A 25,155-nucleotide genomic window follows, 5' to 3' on the forward strand; every position below is an offset into this window, starting at 1 on the left:
AATTAGTAATAAAAACAATAGTTCTGAAGCTAACTTCCCCCTGCAGCGCACTTAAAATTCACTAAATTGAATCAGAGGCACTAAGAACCTTTAAGTGATATAGACTTTAGGTGCAAGAAGTGGACTTTATTTTAGGAAAACTAATCCAATTTGACAATATATCAGAAAAGGAAAGAGACTGTCTACAGTATGACTTCTTTCCTTTGACACTCTTTCAAGACAAGCAGCAGAAAATCTGGAACGAGGATCCTGGATCCAACGAAACAACAATCTTTATTCCTCTCTCAGAGACTTCTTGTGTGATCATGGGCAACAAAATTAACATCTGTCAGCCTCATTATTTTTACGGGTAATCTGTATTGGGTGTTGGAAGAGGGAGGAAGAGGCATGTGAGAGTTAAATAATTATTCACCATTTCTTTAATTAAAAATATATATATAAGCACTCAGTTTACAGATCCAAAACACATAAAATAAAAGAAAGGTACTACTCAATTAAACTGGAACCCCAGCCTTCACACCCATCTGCTCTACAATAGCCAGAGAAAAGGCAGGCTTTGCAGCACTCCCCCCAGGAACAAATCCAGCCTCTGCTAAGCCCCAAGGAAATGAAGTTGCAAAACAGAAGGTGCCTCACACAGCCAGCCACACCTATTTGTTTACACAGCACGGACTCCAATTTCAATCCCCTGAAGTACTTGACTACTATAGTGGAGTAGTGTGTGAAAAATAATGCTTAAAATGAAGTGCCACTAAATAAAGCCAATTTATAGGACTCTAAAAAGCAATACAGAAGCTTTAATAAGCTTCCTAGCCTAGTTATTAAAAACAAATCTATGTACTAAGTTCTTAGGAGTAGGAGCTACCTCTTCATTATGCTTCAACAGCAACTAGCAAAAGGTGGCCCTTGATCTGCAATTGAAAATGCCAGGAATTCCCAATAGAAACCACGAGTTTTCTTTTAAATGCAGTACTGGGACCCTTCTGTGCCAGTGACAGCCTGCCAATGCAGGTTTTTTGTTTTCTGTTTTTTCAATATGACACTCAAAAAAGTAAGCTCGTTCAAGGCACTGTAATTTACACCTATAGATTAGCACTGCATTTAAGAAAAATCCTAACAAAACAACATACTGCCTTTCCACCTCTACATCTGCCAGTGTGCAAAAAGACTGCCACCCAGTGGACTAAAACCAAGTACATCAACTGAAGTCGTGGTGTTCAGTATAGAATTGTTGAAAATTTTATTTTCATAAAAGTGTGGTTATTGTTTGGATTTTTCCCCTGTTAACATAACAATGTGTTCAAATGCATAAATTCACTTGCCATTCTACCCTGCATCTGAAAAAAAAAATCAACATCTGCATGAAGGCACTGTACATGTAAAGCTTTTCAGAATTACAAGAAAAAATTAACCTACCAAATCAAGCTTTCAGCACAGAAATTGTTACTTAGTGCAATCACTCAGTTCAGAGGTGGGTTAAGCTCTAAATGCAGCTTGTGCCATCCTTGGGAGGGCTCAAACAGAATTCATCTGTACTATGGGAATGCCAAAGAGCATACACAGACAGTTTAACACCTCCCAAGGTTTAGAGTTCATTTGTATTTGTAAAATCCTTCTCCAGTCTTCTTACCCAGCTTCTTCTCTTCTACCAGTTTATTCAGAAGTGGGCTGGGAGCAAAGAGAGGATTGTCGGGCTCTAATGAATGCCATCCTGGTGGAAGAAAGGAATGGATGAATTAGTAACAGCCCTGTTTATATGCAAAGATAAGAGATCTGCATCTCCTTGGAAAAATCTTAAAGAGTTCAGCAAACTGAAGGAGGTTTGAAACTTATTCTAGACTTTCCCAGATCCTTCAATATGGCTTCATAAAGTCCGGACTGGTATTCATACTCATGAGCAAATCGAGCAATTAGTGTTTAAGGCACAGTCTACTCAGAAGACCGTATTATCTCATAATCTCTATAACTGGGGATTTTTAATACTTAAAAAAGATTAAGGAGAGTCTTTAAAACAGAAGAAAGCAAAAGGCTAAGTAAAAGGAAATAAAAGAAAGGGTAGGCTGAAGGCTGAAAAGAAATTCAAGTGAAAGGAACTTCAACTTGAATTTCTGGCTGTGAAAGACATGGTCCATTAGAGAACATAACCCTGCTTTCAGCCAGTACTGTGGAGCAAAGAGATTTAACTGAAGATGTAATTTGGTAACTGACATGAGGCCTGGAGAATGCTTAAGCCACTCATTATCAGTATAACGCAACAATTACCAACAAGTCACCAATTGTATCTTTTTCTTTTAACACAGTTTCCTATTTCTGGTAAGGGAGGCAGAACAGTTCTCACACCTGCATTGTGAGGTGTGACACAGTTGATACTTGAAGTATCAACTGATGCGAAAGGAAGATGGTAAACTTTTAAAGTATCTTTTAAAGTATTAACTGGGTTTCCTAGACATCCAGAATGAAAACATAGCTCGCAAAAAAAGAATAGGGAGACTCAACATTTGTAGCTTTTCATGACACTTCTTTAAATTTCAGTACATGTCTCTCTCCCCACTCCTCACATTTTTCATTATGTAAAGTTCCACTGACATTATTAGTATTTTCAGCTGAAGGTTGCTGCAGTGGGCAAAACAACTATTGCTATGTCTCCATCAATAAGAAGGGGAAAAACATGAAGTACAAATGCTGTTCTCAAAGGGCATTCTGAGAATTTCATCCTATGTTTGTACTGGACTTTGAAGATGGACAGCAATATTTCAGTCTTATTCTCAATGTTTAACACCTAAATACAGCACTCAATAATAAATACTAACTGTGGAGACAGCGTAAGAGCAGGAACATAAAATGAGGAATAATTAGCTGGAAACTGTTGTGCATATTTGTTACAGAAGGATGAGCACACGTTTACAGTACAATCAGAAAAAAGAACACTTTATCATACATCTGTTCTGTTCCTTATATAAGCTTCTACCACCAAAGAATGAAAAGACTTGAAACTTTCCAGCTCTCCTCAGTGAGACCATTCAGAATCTACTTGGAATAAATCTCACTGGTCACCTACAATTCCCCCCCACAAGTATCAAGAAAAGAATCTTTTTAACAAAAAAAAAAAAAAAAAAAACCACTCAACCTCTCTCTCTTTCTCTTTTTCTCTAATTTTTCCACATCATATCTTCTGCAAAATCTCATCTACCGTTTTCCTCTCAGTTCTCCAAGTGGGTGCAATTGCTTGACTGTCTCTGGTTAACATATGTCTGCCTTCAAAATATGCATACCCTGCTACCATGTTTGTCATATATCTCAAAGTCATTGCTATATTAGACATACACTTTTATGCTGCTCCATAAACACACTTCTTATCATCCTGTCATTAAAAAGTGCCCAACGTGCTTTTCATATAGCATGCAAACCATATCTCTAATTAATGTCTGAGATGAACTAGAGTAACTATAGTCACTTTAAAGAGAGAGATTTTTTTAAAAAGATATGTGCATAATACAGCAAAACATCTGCAATCAGAACACAGAAACTGCTTTGGTAAAGAGTTTCTGTCTTCCCCTCATGTGCATGTGCATATGCACTGCTTTCCAAATAAATTTGACGTGGTATAGCAATTAAAGTTAAAAACAATAGGAAGGGCACACTATTTCTCTCTCATGTACCTTCATGGGTGTGGAAAACAGATGGGAAGGGGAAGAACAGTCCAGCTGGGCTGCCTCACTTCAAGCTTCTTTTTCATTTTAAGACAGTCTCTTGTGCAGTTTCCACTTAGAAAACAGGGATCTCTATTTTAGCAACAGTTTATGATTTTGCAGTCGCTGCAGCAGTAGCCACAGCAAGAATTGGCAAAGAACATACGGCTTGTCTGATGTATCACGAAAACTCTCCCAATGCCCTGGCCTTAACTACATGAGCAGCTCGATGCCAGCACTGTCTCACCAGTACGGTCTTTTAGGTATGCCACTGACTGCAGTAGAGACCCTTGGACCAAGAGCTACTTGATAAACTCCTCCTCAAGGTATTCCATATGCACACCTTTGAAAGCCATAAAATGCACTATGACTAAGGTTGACTACTCCTTGTGGTTGAATTCTTACTCCTTTCTCCTCAACAGTTAAAAGGCTGTGCCATAAACATTCAATTTAAACTCGCTAGGAGTCAGATTACAACATTCATCTACAATTTAGCTAAAAAAAGGAAAAATTAAAAGAAAGCAAGTCAAGCAGTACCATCTATAATGTATTTACTGGTATCCAATCCAACATAGTCCAGCAGTTCAAATGGACCCATGGGATAGCCAGCCCCAAGCTTCATAGCAACATCAATATCTTCCTTTGATGCATCTCCTAGAGAAAAGATTGACAGCTTGATGAACAGAGAGGATTCTGCATCTATTTGCCATCACTTATAAATAATTAACAGGGTGCTATTTCATGCTGGTGCAGCTCTTCACAGAAATCTCTGCACATTTCGGAACCACAAAAACTGGAGTCAGCATACGCAAAAATATGGGCTGGAGTACAAAGCTGAATCTCTCCCACAAGAGAACAGAGAACTGCAGGCCTGCTTTCCACTTTCCTAGCTTCCTCTTGCATTTCAATATACCAGGCTAAACCTACTAGAAAGACTAGAGGAAGCATCCATCGCTATAAAGAATCAAGGCTTTCTAACAGAGGCAGAACATTGGTACCTTCTACTTCAGTCAGTGCCTATGCAGTACACAAATCCTGCACTGCAATTGTCACAGTTAACTTCCATTCTTTCTTTTGCTAGGAATATTCATTTTATACTGTTGTAGAAGCAGATGCACCTCTACTGCTTATTTCTACTACATATTTTGATAAAGGCAGCACACTTCTGTGTGGATCCTATAAAAAAAGATCAAGTTATACAAACCCCAGAGATACCTGTTAAGTGCAAGTACTCTTCTCTCTTGACGAGTACAGGCATTCAAGGTGTCTAGAAGCTTAGCAGACAAAGCCTGTACAGTGAATACACCTAAATCAGAGATTCTCAGAATTGTCATATCAATAATATATGTAATATATAAAAATATATATATTATATATTATGAATATAAGTATAAATATATTATATATATATTCTATATATAAAAATATTGAAAACCTCCTGTAAGTAGAAAAACTTCACTGACAACCTGGTACGAAACAAGAATAATTTGTATATATCTCCCTTTATTCTTTACAGTTGACTTTTTTCTTTTTTTTTTTTTTTTAACTACTTTTTTTATTTCTGAGAAACTGGAAAAACTTAGCCTCTAAGTTTCACTTAATTCCAATGTAATTTAAGTTCTCCAAAGTCACACACATGTAAACACTCAACTCATTTGAGGTTGATGGAGTTGTATTGACTTCTATCAATGGATTTCGTGCACTCTGTTAGAACTGGCACTTTGCCACCTTACAGCTAAAAAAATTCACAAATATTATTCCTCTGCAGAAAATCAGCAGCATTACGATACAATTAAGAAGAGGAAAAGGGTAAACAAGGGCTGTACCTTAGCTCATGCTTAGACTTACTAGGATATAGCAGACTTCCACAGAAACCTGACTGACTTTGCTTTTTTGGTTTTTTATTACAAAGAGTGAAAAGAGACCATTAGACATTAATATCTATAATATGCCCCCTGTTTAAACCTTTGTTAATCTACTAAATGTATTTTGCCTATGCAAAAGCATGCAAATCTTTAACCATTTAAATGCTGGAGATTTTGCATAAATAAGGACTCGAGGACTGACCCAATAAAAAGGTATTTCAATGCTCAGTATTGTCAGGTAAGAGACCTAAATTCCTTATTAACGTAGATGACAATCTGGCTCAAGTGTCTACTCTAAAAATTAATGCAAATGATGTGATAAAAATTTAACTTGATTAAATAGAAAATATGAACCAGAAGACGGCCGTCAGGTTTTTTCAGAACATTAACCAACTTTTAAAATTGGCTTCTTAAAGAGTTAAAAATTCATACATGAATTTTAACAAGTTTGGAAATATCCCTCTGTTGAACAAGATACAAACAGAATAAAGATGAAATCAAAATATTGGTTTTCCTGGGCAGATAACAGTCAACTTTTATATATAAAACTCAGTGGCTGTTTCCCTCTACATTTAATTAAAAGCTCTTTTGTCTCCTGGAGTATACATAATGATACATGCCGCTTAACAAAAGTGACTCTTTTACACACAGTAAAGCACCCACGCACTTTATAACTGTGATTTTTTCTAAAAGAGTAATGTCCTCTCAAGCCACGTCTTTGCCTTTCAAGTCACTGAAATTTGCTCTTTTCTCCCTTTGAGATGTAATTAGGTACATCTGTTGATGGATAAACAAGTAGAGTTGGGTTTATATTTTTTCCTAGAGATCAAACCATCCCTCCCATGTGTTATAAAAGATACTTTTAATATTTAAAGCACATTCAGTGGAATTCAGATAATGAAGTGCTTTCATCTCTAAGAAAGTGGTGCTTTCAAAAACAAAACGTTTCAAATTACATTCTTAGCAGCATGCAGCTATAAGCAAGACACTTGAAATAATAGCACTTTTACTCCTTAATTTCCTCTTTATCCATTCACATTATAAGCTTGTTTTCTTTTCAAAACAATTATTTATGCTTCGTAAATTAAGTAGTTCTTCGGGGATTTGTGATTATTTCTACCTACCCTCAACTATTAATGTGAAAGTGATCAGCACTTAAATGGAATCTCCTAAAGAACAGAAGTCTAAAAACAGACACAGAAGAGGAACAAGAGGTTTCAGGGGGCAACAGGATTGACCCCAAATCACTTGTATTCCAATACCACTGTAGGGTGATAGAGAGTATTACACTACTTACCTGAAAACCATTTGTGAACTGGTGTTTTCACTAACAACCCCTATATAAGTGACCTTGGGAGAACTTTCCTAATGGTCATTTGATGGGATTTCCAGGCACTTTCGTAATAGCTTCTTGATGGAGGGAGAAGGGGTTTTCTGCTTGGTTAGCTGAAGATATTTTTAGGATGGCACTGCATTCACCTCCCCATCTCCAAAACAGAAACCTTTTCTACCACCAGAAGTTTCCCACATAGGTAATTAGTAACTTCTGACTCTGCATACACTGACTTTTCAAAACGAAGACAAGGTCCTTTCAACCACATACACTGCCTGACATTTAAAATATACTACCTCTAAGCCCCACTTCCAGCCTTTAAGGTATGAAAGTTATGAAGAAATCCCAACACTTTTCTGAAGGGATTTAACAATTAGCAGAGTAATGTGTCAACATCCCCTGAAGTAAATACCCCTACAAGTACCTCTCTCAAAAAGTCGAACAGCTTCAAGCATATATGGCACCAAGAGACGGTTTACAATAAACCCTGGAGTATCCTACAAAAAGAAAAAAGGGATTCTGAATAAACATTCTTTACCAGCACTATACTCAAACACCACAAGACAAATTAAACAAGTACATGAAGACACTTTTTGAATCATCAAGATTTGGTATGCTCTAAACTGTATTTTTCATCTGATCTATCTGCTCGCTCTTAAGCATAAAGGATGAATTTCACAAACAAGGAATGGTACATAAACACTCGTGATTGACAGCAGCAAGACCACCACAAGCCCAATTCAATCTTAAAACAATTTAGTGTGGTCAGTTGGCAAATACCTTTTCTCTATCAAAGTTCTGCTAACACAACTTCCTAAGGGATACAAAAAGAGTAGTTCTTCCCTAACAGTTTTCTGTGTGTTCATTCTTAGAAATATTCCTGGTTAAAGAGTGTACTTCTGCCCCACTGCTCACTGTTAAACTACACTTCTGAAAGTTAGGATTCACTTCAGTAGCAAACACCAATGCTTCCATGAAAAGACAAGACATTTGCTGTGCGATGAAGATAACACCAAACTGATACAGAACATCACCTACACAAGCTGCAATCAAAATCAAAAACACAAAAAGTGAAAGAAAGCTTTGCAAATATAATATTATTTAGAATACTGCTGCTGTTCCAGATGCTTATAGCTCATTCCATTTTTTTCCTCGATATTTAATCCAGAGAATTCCAAGCAACTTTCCTTATACAAATAGGAATAAAAAAAAAAATAAAGGCTCAGACAAGGCAAGTGACCATACTTCTATAGTATCCTCTACCCAAGCTAATTCATAAGCAATAACTGATCAAATATATATCTATATGTATGTGTGTACATGCATGCATATATATACATACAATTTTATATGCTTATTAAATAATATGTATATATACATAAAGTGTATTATTTTATATACTTTACACAGTGGAAAATTGAGGCAGAAACATGAAAAAAAAAATCACTTAAGGGCACAGAGCTATTTAGCAGCACAGTTAGAATGAGTCCAGCATCCAGATGCTGAGATACTGGTAACTACCAGATTGCAGTTCCTTCTTTCAAGGATCAAATGTCTCCTGGGGGTTTTGAAACACAAGGCAATTGCTTGCATAAAGCTACCCAGCCTGCAACTTAATGGATTTGGAAAAAGCATACTTAGGAATTTGGGTGTTCCTCTAGAGACAAGAAACAAAGTTGTGAAGCAATGAAAATTAATATGGCTCTGGATAAGGCAGTGTAAGAAAAGCCTAAAATGAACACACACCATGGAGGATCCAGCTGCCTCACGCCACAAGAGGTAGCAGGCCTGTCTTCAGCATGGCTAAAGATGAGCTCCTGCTTAAGCTCTCCAGTCCATGCTTCAGCAGGACTGAGAAAAATTAACTATAAACCCCAATGGCTGTAAGGTTTGCTGTTTCCCACAAGATGTCTATAGAGTCACCCTACTTAGAGGGATTTGTAGTAAATGTGGGGGCTTTCTTTGTCAAAATGTTTTTAATGGAGAAAAGACAATCCAGGCTAAAAGCAGCCTGAAAATTCTTGATGTGTTCTTACAATCTATTAAAAACTACCACCTTTAAAAAAAACAGTTTTAAAAGAGAGTAGATCTTCTTAACATGGTACACCCTTCCCCATAATCCAAATGTACTAACCTTACAACTGACAGGACTCTTTCCTACTGCTTTGCTGAACTCCACAAGTGATTCAAAAGTCTTTTGGCTGGTCATTGGTGTCTTGATGACCTAGACAGAGGGAAGGAAGGGAAAACATAAATATATTTATAAGCAGAATTTCTCTCACTTCACGGTATGGCAAGAACTAAACAACAATGCAGAACACTGTTCCAAAAATTCACACAATATTTGTGTTGCAAAAAACAAATTCAATGGATAGATATGTAACAGACAAAAAAAAAGTATTTTAAAGATAGCCAAAGCATTTTACACATTTTGAAATTAAATGTTTGTTTGAGATACTTCCCCACGTACCCAGTCCGGACAGTAAAAGCGACTATCTTTTCAGAATCCCATTTAGAGACTAGAGTATAACAGAACACCTTTAAAACCGCATAGTCTCTACTGCCTTGGGAAACATGTTGACCTCACTGTAGAGAACTGTGTAGAGAACAGTGTTACAAACACTGCTCTTGATATACAGGGTGCAATATTACTTGCCCAAAGTAAACATGAGCACAGACAATTCTGAAGAAAACTTTAAAACTTTTTTTCAAATTTGGAACAGCCTGTTAGCTTTTGAGTAGTATGTTCCCATGCTGATTTTCTTCACAATTGACTCTTTGTATTTAATCAGGTGCAGTCCTTTCTAGAAACTCTACTGGAGTTTGGATGCATTAAGATATTTATTAAGACTCAGCACAAAAAATGACTTGCAGAAGCAGAACTGGTTGTGATATCCGTGTTGGAACTTGACCTCCACGTGCAGTAACTGGCAAGCAAACTGCTATATGTAAGACATTACGGTTGAACTCCATGTCAGAATACTTTTTAGTCACTTAGAGCCTTCTCCCAGCCATGCTGACGACTAATGATGAGGCCAACACAAAACCAGTGGTAAGACTGAGGGGAATTGTTTCTCAGGAAAAAGGAGATAGTAGTTTTTACTTTGAAGTTATATAAAAATATCTGAGTCACATTTACATAAGCCTGCAATGGTTTCTAATATACATTTCAGGATTTTTAAACGTTAGTTCCAGTCTTTCAGATTATCAGAGAAAGAACTCCCCTCAAAGCTATGTTCTTTTGAACATGAGATCAACAAGCTATGAAAATTGTAGATAAGAATCAAAGTCATGGTAGAGCTGTGACCCATGAGGGACAGCCTCCGTGACAGATGACTGGCAATTGCATCAATATCTTATACAGTTTTGGCCATTCCCTTGAAAATTTTCCATTATTTCCAACCGAAACATCTGTTTTATATAGGAAATGTTGTTCTACTGTGCTTGTCAATGCAAATCCTGATTTGTTTCAGTAGATCTGAAACAAAAGCAAAGCCTTAAGGAGTGTATTTATGTATTAATATTGGCACTTTGTGAGATCAAGACACTAAAAATACACCTTCTGTGTCTTACAGTTGTTCGAATACTATTCATCAGCTGCAGTGACTTTAGGCTTAAGACACTCACAAGTCAGGTGAAAAAAACCCCCAAATTCTAAAGACTGACAACAGCAGTCATATATGGAAAGAAAAAATTGGAGTTGTGTTGTTTTGTTTTTACAAAGGATGATGGATATCTTTTCTATTTTTCAAATCTCATAAAAGTTTAGTTTGAATTTCTAAAGGCTATCACTTGTTTTAGGATTGACACAAGGCATCTAAGATTTCATCAAAAACAATAAATTACTGGCAACAAGTAGCTCCTAGCACAGAAATTAATAAAGCCTACATTAGGCTAAGGAATTATGCTAAGACGTCTGTTATCTCTGACAAAAACTATAAAATACCTCCCTTTCCCCCTTATAACCTTTCCCCACAGAATACTTGGCCACATCATACAGGATGCAACATTAAATTAAAAAAACTTCAGATGGGAACAGAAGTTGGAGAGAATTTGCAAGTGTCTGACCCTTGTTAGATAACCATATTCTAAATCAAATTTGTTCATTTCAGCCAAAAGGTTCAAACGTTTAAAAAGCTGGGGTGGGGATGGAGAAGGAAATAATACACTTTTGAAGACACAGAGCAAGCAACTGTATATGCATTTTCTTTAGAAACAAGCAAAAAGTGCAACAAAATGAATCTCAGTTCAAAAGGAAGGCATAACATATTCAAAGTGTTTGTCACCAAGGAAATACTGGAATTATTACTTATGGGACAGAGGAAATAAAAAGATGTGCAGCATTTAAGAGCATAAAACACAAATATTTTAAGGCAGAGTACCGAAGATGCAAAGTTTATTTTTAGACTTACTCAAGAGACCTGATCAAGGTCAGCCATAATGCTCATACTCTCTCCCCAGATATACACACACACACGTATATACACACACACACCCCTATACATATGCTCATCTCCATTCCTGTTACAGAGTCAACCAAAGTTTTACTCTTGATTTGGTGGGAAGGGAAGAAGAGAGAAAAGGCAGAGGAAGAGAGAGACTTGGCAGTTTTACTGTGATGTGACCATATTTTGGACACTCAGATAAACTCTACACCAGACTATTTATTATTCTGTTCTACGTTGCTGTATTATCACAAATCACATGATGTAGCCAAAGAGAGTATATTTAGAAAAAAACATCCAAAGCATTACGTGAAAACTACTTTTTAAACCTCCTTAAAGGTTGGGAAATATTGCAAAGTTAGTGCTAACACAAATAATTTCAACACTTCCAGATAAATCATCTGGAACATTGAACAAACGTGACAGACTCTTTCAAAAGCCACAATGCAATAAGATTTCATCTGTACATCATTTCTTATCCTAGAAAGCAGTTCTTATTAATGGGCTTGCCTGCGTGACCAAAACAATCATTACAAATGGCACTTCTGTTGGCAGCTTCAGGGGAGAACTTTGGAGCCTAGGGACAGAAGGCGGTACCTCTGTCTGCTTAATCTGCCCTTCAGCAGAGATCGCATCACCCACTCATCCCCAAAGGTAGCTTATTCCATGTCAGAAGAGTTGCAAACAGATCTATTCTTTCATCTAACTGAATTCTCTGTGAAAAGCAACTGTATTATTTTTATTATTATGATATTATCAGACACTTACCTCCACAAGCTTCATCACAGGCACAGGATTGAAGAAATGGAGACCACCAAATCGGTCCTGCCTGGTGGTTGAGTTCGCCAACTGTGTGATTTGCAAGGATGAAGTGTTGCTTGCAAATATCGTATGCCTGGAAAAACAAACATATGGATTATATAAAGGACAAATATATCTGACAGTAGGAGATCAGTGTACTAAACATAAATAGACGTCCATTGGCTAACCATCCATAGAATTCTTAGAAATATCCCTGTAGATTAAACCTGTCCTTTTGCTGAGGTATAAATACAACAATGAAAAAATAACCACTGGAAGGGCTGTGTGAGTTTCTGACTCCAGAGAAGCATGCTGAATGGTTAAGAACAAGGATTTGTAAGTAGAAAAATTCATTAACATCCCAAATCTATTCCAGAGAATTCCTTCAGTAATCCTAGAAACTTAATGGAATTTGTGATTTTAATTTCTTTAGACAGCTATGGAAACTGAATCTTTTGACATCTCAAGCATGCATTTTGGAGGCTAAAAATATATTGGAATCTTTTTAATAATGACCAATAGGAGACTTCACGAGCAAATTTACTATCAGAGGAAAGAGCTGATGTAAAAAGAAAGGATAAAAACTGCTACATGTAAGACACTGCAAGAAATACAAAAAATCATGCTTCCTTTAAGACATATATGAAGTCTTTTTCACAGACATAAACCAGATTTACTAATTGCAATTCATAATGCTTTATTTCAGAAATATCTCAGAGCTTCCACAGCCCTGTCATAGTGACATCATACAGAAAATTCACAAGTGACATTTTCTCCAAGGCGCACGAATCAGAAGCTAAATTAGACATGAAACCCTACCTTCCGTTTTGGACTATATCCTATCTACCTTCCAGAAGATTAGCCTACCGGACTGGCCAAATGTTAATCTGTATTAGTATTTCATTTACATTTTACCAAGATATAACTGAGCTGCACAACGGAGCTCTTGTAGCTATGCATAAGTCATGGGGACATCTCATAGGGCCATTAAAAGAAAACATTTTGGGATAAAAAATATGCTTTGACTTCCATTTTTTTTTTGTTAAATTTATGCTTTCTGAGCTGTTGAGAATTTGTTAAGCAGAAGGAAATAAAAAATACTGACACTTTCTATTTACGCTTCTTATAAATACCCTTTTGTTATTTCCCCACCATAAAGCAGGCTTTACGTTATTCTGAGGTGGAGTACTAAGAAGAGTATTCTGTATTTCTCAACTTTGACCTCCCATATGAAAGATGCTCATTCGCACTGAAAATCTGCCACTGCGTACAAAGAACTCAAATATTCATATAAAAATATTTTACTCAAGTCTGTCCAAATCTAAAACTCGCAGAGATTACATCTCACAAAATAATGCACTTAGAATAAAAGATTTTACTTCAGCATTACTTTTGTGGGTAAATACTGTAACCTCACACAACACTTTAGGAAAAAAAATTTCATTAAATTTGTACTGCACACAAGGGCATTTTATTTACACTCTCTGTTCTCATCAACCAATTGACTTAAATTGAGTTTACAATGGAAAATAAATGCTTCCATGACTTAAGTACACAATCTAAGCTTCAAGTGACAGCAGAGTTGGAAGGCTTTTGAAAGGAGCAATACTAGTAAAGCTCTAAAAATGCTCTTCCAGGCACCAGTGTGCTTTCCTTCAGTGCCATCTAGTGGGTCATAGGAAGAAACTAAAAATACAGTCCATCACAAGAGAAGACTAGCTATTTGATAAAACTCACAGTCCAGCTCGTTTATACAGTGAATCTGAAGAACACTTCTTCACAGACAGTTTTACAACACGCTGATTCTGAACATACGGAAAAATCCAGAAACACTAGCCAGTTCTTAGCTGAGCTTCCACATCTGAAGATAAATCCTAGACCAAGAAATGTTGACATGCATCCCCATCAGCCGCAGACTAATAGAACAAGAAAGCAACAGCTCTTAAGAAAGAAGAAAACCTAAAATTTTTTGATATGTTCATTATACTCCTGTTTGCAAAGATGCTGCAGTATTTAAATGCCTGAAAAATTCTGAAGAATGCAAGGATATTACAAGAAAATCCTAACCTAACCTTTTCAGAATGGAAACATGAGCACTGTCTCAATGCAAGTAATGAGAAACAGTGCTCAGAGCGGGCAGCAATGCTTTATCTTCTGTTCTGAAGATAACCATCACAAAGATCATGGATCTCTTATGAGTAACAACTACCATATTAGGAGGCGGAATGTAACACAGAGGGTAATACGACATAGACGAGCAACTCGGCCAGGCTCTACGAGCACAAAACAGTACATACCCAGACTGATGGCATCCAAAGAACATTCACCGTTTCACCTGGACAGTTACCTGGATGAGGACTAGCCCGGGTTCGCAGTGCTCTCCGGGGTTGCCAAACACTCCTGGCTCATTAAATACTCTTTGAAAACTTGACAGAAATTCACTTCCCCACCCACAGAATTTCTTTCGATAAAGAATAGTTTCCCCTCTCCATTTATAGATCCATGTTCAGAGGAATTATAGTTCTTTTACAGAGAAAAAGGAAGAGGAAATAGGCTCAGTTTTATTTTGTTTTTTAATGCAATGTTTTGGTTTTGTACTGTGCCCCAGACTTATCTTTGTTGCAGAAGCCACTGTAAACCAAATATAGAGGGTGAACATGCAGCTGTTGCATCTGAAGCAGCACATGGGACACAGGATACAGTACAAAGGAAGAAAAGCACAAGGTTTCACACACTTTAATTTCCAAAGGTGTAATTCATCATATTATCTGACCGACCGTAATACACAGGCCCATAGGTTTCAATCAGCTACCCCTACGGTAAGCCCAAACATCTGAATTGAAACACGCCCTCACATCTCAGGAGGGTGATCTTTCATGATCTCTCCCTGTAATGTACAGTTCAAAGTGTCATCAATGTACAAGGCCTCACAGCAACAAAAATCCTCCCAGGATTCAAGTGAAGTCATCTTTAAATAAATCTTATCTTAGACATCAATCAATCACAAGTCTACCACCCCAACTAAGCTGATGCAACAGTGAAGTAGTCTAAATAATAATTTTGAAGTTTTTTAAAGCTGAAATCTTAGCAAAGGCTGTATGACAACTGCGTTGACATGTATTGTTTTCTATTTCATCATGATGACACATAGGATGAATAAAGTCTACTGCATCAGTCTAACCAAAAGGAAAAACACTGACTGGATATTTCTGCTTTTCACCCATATTACTCGCATGAACTCCCAACTCTCCATATTCCCCGCATAATTACCAATTGCCATTTGTATCTCATAGCTAGTATTCTAAAAACTTGCCTATTAAGTTTCACTGTTTTACTAGCATTTCTTTCTTTCAGCTGTGCTGTTACAATGCAGCTTAGATTCTTCACCATTTACCTCCTTTTTCTTCATCCTATACCTGCTATATCTATTTTTTCATTACTTCCAATTCTCCTTTTAAAATGGAAGGCTTCTTCTCTAACGTAATTTTCCTAACTCTGCAAAATGATGCCTTTGGCAGCATCCAGGAGCATATCTGAACAACTCCCAAAATCTGTTAACATTCTGTACTTTTAAATTTCATTTTTCAAGGTAGCTATGCATATAAACAGTTTAATCTTAAGAAAAATGGCACTACTGTTCCAAATATGCAAGTTACTAAATCGCAGCCCATCTGAGTCCCTGTGCCTATCTTTCTTTGCTGTCTGGTTCTAGATCCTTTGCCATTTAGTAGCCCATAGTTTGCTCATTAGCTTTCTCTGTCGAAAATGCACAAACTCAGCTGACCAATGGTCTGTTTTCATACAAGAAGCACAACCTAGTTGTGACTAGGTATCTTGGTAACTGCCAAAGGCAGCTTCTTACTTTTCTTTGTCTGTCTGCCTGAAGGAAATAGTACGTTACCCTGTATTCAATGCAAGCCTTTTTCTGATCTATTGTTTTCAGAAATTACAGACAATTTTAGTCACTAACCGTATCAGATACTCAGAAAATCTCACCAGGCTGAAGTCAACTAATGATAACATTTTTTTCTCCCTTGACATTATATTCAAGTTGCAGATTTTTAAGTTCTTTAGTTAAATTAGACAGTACAGAACAGCTGTTAGGCAATATTCCTGGATTTAGTTGTATTAGTTAGAACTAGTAGATCTGCCAGCAGTCAAGGTCTTGTGATTCTGAGTCATCAGTTACAAGGATCAAGCTCCTGAGACTACATATTCAGCTTATCATCATTTTTGTTTTGGGTATAGTTCAACAGTAACTTCCTAAAGTTATCAAATATAGATCAAGAAAGGTTCGAGGGACTGTAACTGAGTGCCTGCTAAGAAATCATTTACATTTTTTTACTCACACAGGATAACTGACAATGACTCATTTCCAAATTCTCATAATACAAAGTAAACTTCGTTAGTTTAAACCATTGTCGAGCTGTGACTTACTCTAAGAAGCTTCTTAAACCTGCTCATGTTAAGGTACACTAACAAAAAATATTTCATCATCCCAAGTGTCAATTTAAATATGGGAACCTGTACATTGATCATACCCAATCTGTATGAGGACTAGCTTATTCTACTGTTGTGCATTAGCATTTGGTTTTGAGCTTGAAGAGATACTTCTATTTACAGCTGCCTGAGGAGACTACTCCAGCTCAGAAACTGATACCAATACCAAATCTAGATATCTTACAGGCGACTCAGCATGTCCAAACATGCAGATTTCTCAGCTGCAATGCTGACATTTGCTAATCCTTTACCAGCCTGAAATTCTGCAGTTGTTTAAAAAAAGGGGACTGTGAAAGAAATTTGGAGTTACTGTTCTTGCTCCTGCAACCTCCTGAACTACGTATAAACTTGACAAAGGTATTAGTAAGATTTTACCATCTTAGAATAGGACCACTCAGATTTTCATTTCTATAGCAGCAGTAAAGATCAAACCTCTTTACTGTGAGCAGTTCAGAGTGGAGGGGTGGGATTATAGTTAAAAAAAATTCTAGATGGTTCACAGAAGCATCTTTTCCATATGCTCACAACCAGGCTCAAGAACTGTTCTTTCTTTCCTTCATAAGTCTATTCCTGTAATTTCTGCCTCAAACACTGCCGGATCTTAGGGAGTGAAAAACATGGTTCAGCTCATCACAATAAGAAAAAAAAAATGCAACCAACTTTCAGATCAACTGCAGGATAATCTTAAAAGGTGCACTAAATTTGCATAAAAAGGAATAGCTAGTTCATTTCATGCTGCTTCTCAATTGTGCTATAAAAATATTATCGTGAAAGATTTCAGGAAGTGCAACAGATGTAAAACATTAAACATAAATAAGCTGGACAAAAACATTTTCTATTTAGCAGTTTGCCAAGCTTATGCAAGCTAATTAAAAGAAAGTTAATCCACGGCTGCAGGAAATCCCCAGTCTTCACCATGCTTTTCTTCAGTACGAAAAGCTTGTCTTCGCTAGACTGAAGGGAAAACGTATAGTGACTTGGAAAAGCAGACTTTGAACCTTTTGAGTAGACGGCAACCATCAAAGACCTGTTCACATCTAAACATACCATGAAACACCCCACATGAAGCAACGCCACTAGTAAATAAATCTGGTCAATGCACTCGAAAGTGTCTGGAACATCTGCACCGGATATGTCAAATATTCCATATTACACGACAGTCTGGAGTTAACCTAAGGGAAAAATACTCCTAATTTTAAGAAAAGAAGCTAAGAAAATGTAGAATTAATGTTTTAAGAAAAAAACAGAAGATACAAAGATGTGAGTTTAAGAAAGTAACAGAAAAGCATACTCACTCTGGGGCAAACTTATCCAGCCTCTTGAAGAGCTCATTTTTCATTTCCTGGTTCTCCACAATGGCTTCTATCACCAGATCTGTGCTGTGGACCACTGCTACTGCATCTGTGCTTGTTGTCAGGTTCTTCAAGGTCTTCTCAATGAACTCAGTACTGGCCTGAAACAGTCCAAGAAGTTGCAACGTCTATTTACCATGACTTCATTTATTTTTATATGAAAATCCCATACATCCTCTGAGGTGTACTTGAGCCCTCAAAACCTAAGCCGTTCTGCCACATTTCCAGATTACCGAGAAAGCTCCAAGTGTGCTCAAGCACAATGCTTCCACTGACGCACAAAATTTTCCTGGCAAATTTTAGGAAGACTATTCAATCCATTCTCTAGTTCAGTCTTCAGCACAGAAGTCCGAATGAACAATTGATTTGTCATTCAGTATTTTCTGAGAGAACCTGAACTCGCTCTCAGTAAAGACGCAGTTGCCCAGTTTCAAACCCTTACATTTTTTTCCTTCAGTGAAGTAATTATCTGGTTTTACAATTCACTGCTATGAATGGATATGTGCTAGTTCATGGATACTTCAGGAAATGAAATGGCTTACAGACAACACCTACTATATTTTTGTTAGGAATGAGGGGGAAAAATTCTCCATTTTCTGACTAGCAAAGCTGCCAATCACTGACTCTGTGAAGACAAAAATCAAACACAACAGCAAGACTTTTAAACAAGGGAAAATGGAGATTTAATACAAGTAAAAACATACCTGCACACTAAAAATACAACGTCATATTTAAAGTACAACCATCCTGTGGACAATTTGCTTTTGGATTAAAAGATTCTCCATAATTATGTATGGGGAATTGTACTGCTCTGGTTATACTGGTGGTATTATAGCCGTTCTTCCGTACTGCCCCAGGCAAACGATCCCTTTTGAATTTCCTTTGTGTGCTGCATCATTCGTGCTGGTAATCATCAATGCTACTATATACTATCTATGGAAATAGGTATCAAAAGAAAAGATGAATCTGCTGTAAAATGCAATGTTAGGCCTTCCTCCTTTCCTCCCCAGCTGCCAAAGGAATTTAGAGAAATAGGCAAAGCAATAAATAACCTTTAGGATATAAATTTAAATGCACCTACTGCTGCACAGTGACTGGCTGTACGTAAATCTTAATCTTAATGAAAATACTAAGTATCTTATATCTCTAATTCATGTTCAGGGCAGTTAAACTTGCACTCTCATTTCCTTTGCAGTAACTGGATCCCGTACCCAAGCTTTTAATCAGCAAAAGACTCCGTACATAGGTATTACAAAAATTGTTGTAATGGTTAATTTCCAGATAAAATTGATGCATTCCCAGTTAAGTGCTTAAAAATAGCTTATTATTAAGTTAGGACGAACAGTTTACCAACAAGCTTAGCATTTGTTTTAAGAGATCACCAAGTTCTTTTAAATCTTTATCTTGAAGCTGAAGTCTAGAAGTGAAAGAAATAAGGGAAGACTTCTTCCTCTCAACCTCTCTGAGTCAAAAAAATTCAAGAAAATTCAAGTTCTTCCAGCATACTGGAAGAGGTTTTCTTTTTAAGGCAGTAAATTAACAGGTTTATAATGCAGCAACTGTCAACAATCAGAACTTCAAAATGGGAGTTTTCTATTGCCCAAGTTTTCCTAAATGTATAAATACAAAGATGTCAACCTCAGGCTTATCTGCAAACTTCTTCTTTGTCACTCTTTTCAAGCTCTCTTCAATTCCTTTTGTAGACTTTTTAAGGATTTCTTCTGACTGGTCTACTAACACCACACTGTGACCGCTGGCTGCTGCAACCTGAAAGTTAAAAAGAGATTCAACTTCAAATTCATAAAACAACTGTATTAATTTGTGTTGGGGCAAACAACTCACTAGAATCAGGTAGAAAAGAAGCGAAGGAGATTAAATTGACCTAAGAATTATGCACTTCAAAAAGAAAAAAAAAAAAGGAAACATTATTTTAAGTCACACACCTTAGGGACTTACATTCTGCAAACTTGTACTTTACATCTAACTTGCACCTAGAGACTAAAACTTTCCTGTGCCCACAAGATCAACTCCAACAAAGTTAGCCGAAACACAATCATAATACAGAACTGCCTCCTGAAGACAAACGTGTCACCATTCTTGTTCAAGCTCCCCCACTAATCCAGCAAAAAAATACCAAACTATCTCTAGACAGCAGCAGTATAGATTTAACAAGGTGTCAGTCTGCAGCTAGTTTTTTTTTTATCTGTGATTTTTTTTATTTTCACAATTACCATTTTACAAAAACAACTGGATTATAAGGAAACTTTAAATAAGGCTCGGACTTCTACTCCTGACACTTAATCTGTTGTTAGTTATTTGCAGTGGCAAGTAACAGTGGCCAGACCCTCTACCCTTCATTAAAAAAAAAAGCACTACCAGGCACATTTACAGGAGATGCTTCAATGAGATATATATATCATTGTTCATTATAATTATACCAGATCACCACTGAACACTTGGTAAAGAATAAAAAAAAAAAAAAAAAGTCACTCCTTTTTTCAGGCTCACTCTTACCAGAGCTACATTTACAGAAAAGAAGAAGAAAAAAAAAAGAGTCAAGTGGTCATACCACCTCCTTCCAATTCAAATACATCTGCACTGACTATTCTATCCAACGACCCTAAGATTTTACAAATATTAAGAAAGAAACACAAACAGCAGTAGAGAGTTAGTTAATACTTTTCTAACACAGAAATGCTCTACTTGTGGCAGAATCAGAAATTATAAACTCCTGGCTTTCAGCTGTACATTTTAGCAGAAGATAGCTTCTCCTGCCAGTATGAGAATTCCATGGTTTTTTTTTTTAAGGAAAAAACAAGAGGGAAGAGGACAGATGGTTTGTTAAATGCTCTAAAGGGGAGAAAAAATATTAACAGCGTGCAAAGCAGACCCCACTTGGTGTTACAATCACCTCGGTTTTGAGATGATTTTGGATTGATAAATCAGAGGCAGATGGTCAGCAAACCAATTCTCTGTCCTTAACAGCGGTAGAAGACTGCAACCCCAGTTGGGGTACTGCCAAACATCACACTTCTTTCTCTTGACAAGCTGCTCTCTACAAAAGAACAATCTAACAATGCACAGATAATTCATTTTCCCTATAGAGTTATAACCTTTAAACAGTATTTAAGTTCCTCAAACATGAGAGCAATGACCTTTTATCGAGACGAACTTTGAAGGCTCCTTTAGTGGAAATCTCAAGTTCTAGTGTCAAGGTACAGAGAAGTGTTTTTACTAGGCAAAGTTAATGAATGACTAGCTAATTCCTTAGCAAAAACAAACAACTAAATAAGTAAATAAATAAATAAATAAAACTCCTGCTAGACATTTGCCAGAATCATGAAAAATTTTTGTTTCTGAGAAGGAAATGCACTAACTCATTAAAACAGGATATTGCTAATTATGAACTCAAGGTTTAATTGCCTACGTATACAGTAAACAGGAAGCTGTTCTACCTCCCACTTGGTTTACTGCTTGAGGAAAAAAGGGCCAGCCTGTAGGAAGGTTGCATGCTCCAATTACTATTTGTGACGCGCCCTGGTATCTCCGACAACAGGATCTTATTCTGTGAATTCAGTAAATATCTAAATCTCAAATCATAGACAGGGCTGTTCATTCTTTTGTTGCAAAGCTATCAGGTTAAAAATGAACTTGAAAGCCAAAGGCTAAAATTTAAATGCACTGGGATAATAAGTCCCATTTAAATACTAACCACTTCATAATACCTAAGACTATAAACAGCTAAATCTTCATTTCATCTACAGTACCCTGTTTTAATAAACAATAAAATGTCATTTGATCCACTCCCTTTCCAAGTGAGAAGAAACTTCTTCCTTAGATCAACATTTCCCAAACGTTACTATACACCGCCTGATCTCTAATTTGTCCACACACCGTCTTAAGAACCACTTTAATTAAAATAAAAGACCTTAATTCCTCTTGCCTACTTGACTGACCTGGAGACGAGTGGATTAACAGGAGAATAAAAAGTTAGGCAATTGAGCAACTGGACAGCAGCGGTATAGCAGTGGTTTCTACTACTCTGAAACATTAAAGCTGCAAATGGCAGGAGTTTGCCAGCACTGCAAAGAGGTGTGTCCCTTCGTGTGCCCAGCAGTCCCCAGCTTCAGGGTAAGATGCCCACAAGCTGTCAGTGTGAGCTTTTCTGCTTATCTTGGTATCCACAGGCAGGGAACACAGTACACTGGCTGGAAGTGATCTAAAGCATGCTCCAGCAGGTCCACCTCTCTGACAGATTTGTGGACCAAGACTGTTAGTCTTATTGCTGAGCACATCCTCCTCCAGGGTATGAACAGCCATTAACTCTAACAAAAATACATTTTGGAAAAGCATAGTATGAAATAATTTTAATGCAAAGTACAATATATTCAGATAAGAGATTTTCAAAGTAGTTTTTGGTTCCTATCCTGCAACTAGATCTAACTTGAGCAGCTTATTTCAAAGACTGAGGCCTACAATCACTGAAAAATATATTTGTTTTTCCAATACTTGCTTCATACACATAATATTGTTTTATTTATAGCCAGTACTTCCTTCGTTTGTCTTTCACAATCCATAGAGGTAAAGACACGTTTTGAAGACTAGAAAAACATGACTAGTTTTAAACTAGCAGGGCCATGCCAGCAGCTAGCACAGAACACGTGACACTTTGTAACTGAACCAAAGCACAGAGTTACCACTTCTCTGTCTTTTACATTATCCCCTTCTCATGTCCGTACAGATAAGACTTGAATCTTAAATCTAATCAGGGTTTAACATTAACTGAAAAATGTATATGGGAGGGAAAAAAAATGAATGCGATGTGAGGAACAGCAGGGTGTGATGGCAGTTTCTTGCATTGTCTCCTCCTCAAGAGAAGGAGACTTTATTTATTAAGGCTTACCCTAAAACATGAAACACAGTCCCGGTCAAGGCAGCATTTCCGATGCGCAAAGCCGCCACAAGACTCGCCAACTTCAGGCGATCGCCAGTTAACTTAGTCAGTCTGTAACTGCTCAGATCACTGACCGCAGGTATTTCTAAAGCAGCCCGAGGCCAAAAGGCGACCTGAAGAAATCACGAGGGCCCGAGGCGGCAGCGCCGACGGCACGGCGCCGCTTCTCGCCGGCCCACCAGGCCGAGGGGAAGCCCTGCACGCAGGCCCGGCGCGGCGCCTTTCCTTTCCTTGGCTTGTTTCTTACGAAATACACGAAAACGCAGCGCCGCGCGGCGGAGCAGGGCCACAGGCGGCGGCGGCGGCGGCGGCGGCAGGACGCCGCCCGCTCCGGCCAGCACGCGCCCGCTAACGGCCACCCAACGGCCGCCATGGCGCTCTCCGCACGCACGCGCGCGCGCGCGGACGGCCCCGGCACGGTGCGGCCCGGGCTCCAGCTCCAGCCCCGGCCCCGGCCCCGGCCCCGGCCCCGGCAGCGCTCACCTGGGCAATGCCGGCGCCCATGAGGCCGCCGCCGATGACCGTCACATGCTTGACGATGAGCTTCTTGGCGGCCGCCGTGGCGGCGGCGGAGGACGAGGACGCGGCGCGCACGAAGCGGCGGGTGGCGAAGGCCATGGCGAAGGCGCGAGGCGGGCGGTGGCGACGGCGGCCCGGGCGGGGGGAGCGCGGCGGGGCGGGGCGGGGCGGGGCGGGGCGGGGCGGGCGCCGCGCTCTCCCCGCCCCGCCCCGCCCCGCCCCACTCCGCTCGGGCCGCCGCGGCCTGGCTGCCCGCCGCGCTGGGCGGCGCGGTGCGGCGCGGCCCGGCCGGGCCCGCGCGGCTCCGCCGGGGGAGGCGGCGGGTGGCGGCTCTTCGCGGCCGCCTTTGACAGCGACCGACCCTGGGCACCGGGGAGATCAAACGGGCAACGCGTCGCCTGGAAAACACCCTTCCCTGCTGCCGCTACCGAAACTCCCCTGGACTGTCACCCGCTGCCATCCCGCCGCCCCCGCGGCGGAAAGCAAAAACGCAACTACAGTTCAGGCGCTTCATACTGATTCTTCAGTGTTTTAGTGCCTGTAACTGCACGAGTGTGCTGCTTTGGATCATGCACGCTCGCTACTTCTCATTCCTTCAGAGGAGTCAAATAGCAACACCAAGGTCAATACAATAAAAATCCTGCTGTACACATTTAAAATTCCTCGCTAGCATGTGGCTGGCCTTTGGCCAACAGTAGGTTTGATGTAGAGGCTGCTCTAGTATCTGTCCTTTACAGCAGAGGTCACTATATTTCCCTCACAATTTTCAAGTTTCTATTCTAACAGCTGATTTTCTCAGAGTGGGAAGCACTTCTGCAGCGTGTAATAAGAGCATTTCCAAACTAACAGGGAATTAAATTTTTAAGTTAGCACAGTCTATAGCAATCCAAAAAATACTCCAGATCAAATCCTTCCTGTATAAATACTAACGGCTGAATCTTATCCAATGCAACGACCATTATTTTCCATTTAATTCCTTTACTGCCAGAACCATCAGCATTTCAAGTCAGCAACAGTAGCAGCTGACAACACCGCAATTATAGCATATTTTATTTGAGCCAGCAGCTGGGGTAAACATTAAACAACTTGTTTGCTTCAAACAAAATAAGTATTCTCATATCTCTGCACTTCTCTTTTTTTCGAAAAGCTCAACGTAAAAAAAGAAAAAGCTTTCCTTACTGAGCCTCATCGGACTGAAGATTAGTCACGAGCAGTAGGTGACTGCTGGAAACAGCTTTACCCAGGCAGAAACTCTGACAGTTAACTGTTCCTTGTGTGCACAAATTACAGCTGTGTGTGTAATTAATGACATTCCCTATAAAACAGCCCCATGCCAAGTTACTTGCAATGCAACTCCACAGCATAAAGCAGCATTTCTACACACGGTCGTTGCTCCTCAGCACTCACACTGATTTCTTCCCCACCAGCTCTTCGGTTAACAGCCCCTCAGCCTGTCTCTCCTCTGTTTCCAAGAGCCTCCTGCCCTTCTCCTTACACTCCACGAGGGCTCCGCTCCCTGGGCTCTGCGCCGCACTCGCTGTGCTCTGCCTTCAGCACCCCCAGTCCAAGAAACTGCGCCCCCGCTCTGCCAGGCCTTTGGTTTCTCTCCCACCTCATTCCTCAGACTCTTTCTCCTCGCAGAGGCAACTCACCCGCAGTTCTGTGTTCCTCTCTCCACTACATTCTCTGCTCCTTTA

At 38.9% G+C, this 25,155-nt stretch overlaps 1 protein-coding gene across 1 annotated transcript; it reads right to left on the bottom strand.

The window, feature by feature from the left end:
- Window positions 1-401: 401 nt before the first annotated feature.
- Window positions 402-23,652, bottom strand: HADH (hydroxyacyl-CoA dehydrogenase). Its single transcript, XM_068941910.1, has 8 exons — window positions 23,423-23,652; window positions 19,624-19,752; window positions 17,929-18,086; window positions 12,101-12,227; window positions 9,022-9,111; window positions 7,312-7,384; window positions 4,227-4,343; window positions 402-1,711 (listed from the first exon to the last, which is right to left on the bottom strand). Exons 1-8 carry the CDS (start codon window positions 23,555-23,557, stop codon window positions 1,593-1,595), a joined length of 948 nt encoding a protein of 315 aa, XP_068798011.1. The 5' UTR covers window positions 23,558-23,652; the 3' UTR covers window positions 402-1,592.
- Window positions 23,653-25,155: the final 1,503 nt, after the last annotated feature.

This window comes from Struthio camelus, chromosome 4 (genome assembly GCF_040807025.1).
Source record: "Struthio camelus isolate bStrCam1 chromosome 4, bStrCam1.hap1, whole genome shotgun sequence".
In the NCBI taxonomy this organism is placed as follows: Eukaryota; Metazoa; Chordata; class Aves; order Struthioniformes; family Struthionidae; genus Struthio; species Struthio camelus.

Coding starts and splice junctions, on each gene's coding strand:
- HADH (XM_068941910.1), bottom strand. CDS start 23,557: ATGGCCTTCGCCACCCGCCGCTTCGTGCGCGCCGCGTCCTCGTCCTCC. Junction 12,228..17,928: donor CTGGATAAGTTTGCCCCAGA/GTGAGTATGCTT, acceptor TTGTTTTTCCAG/GCATACGATATTTGCAAGCA. Junction 7,385..9,021: donor AGAGTCCTGTCAGTTGTAAG/GTTAGTACATTT, acceptor TTCTTTTTGTAG/GATACTCCAGGGTTTATTGT.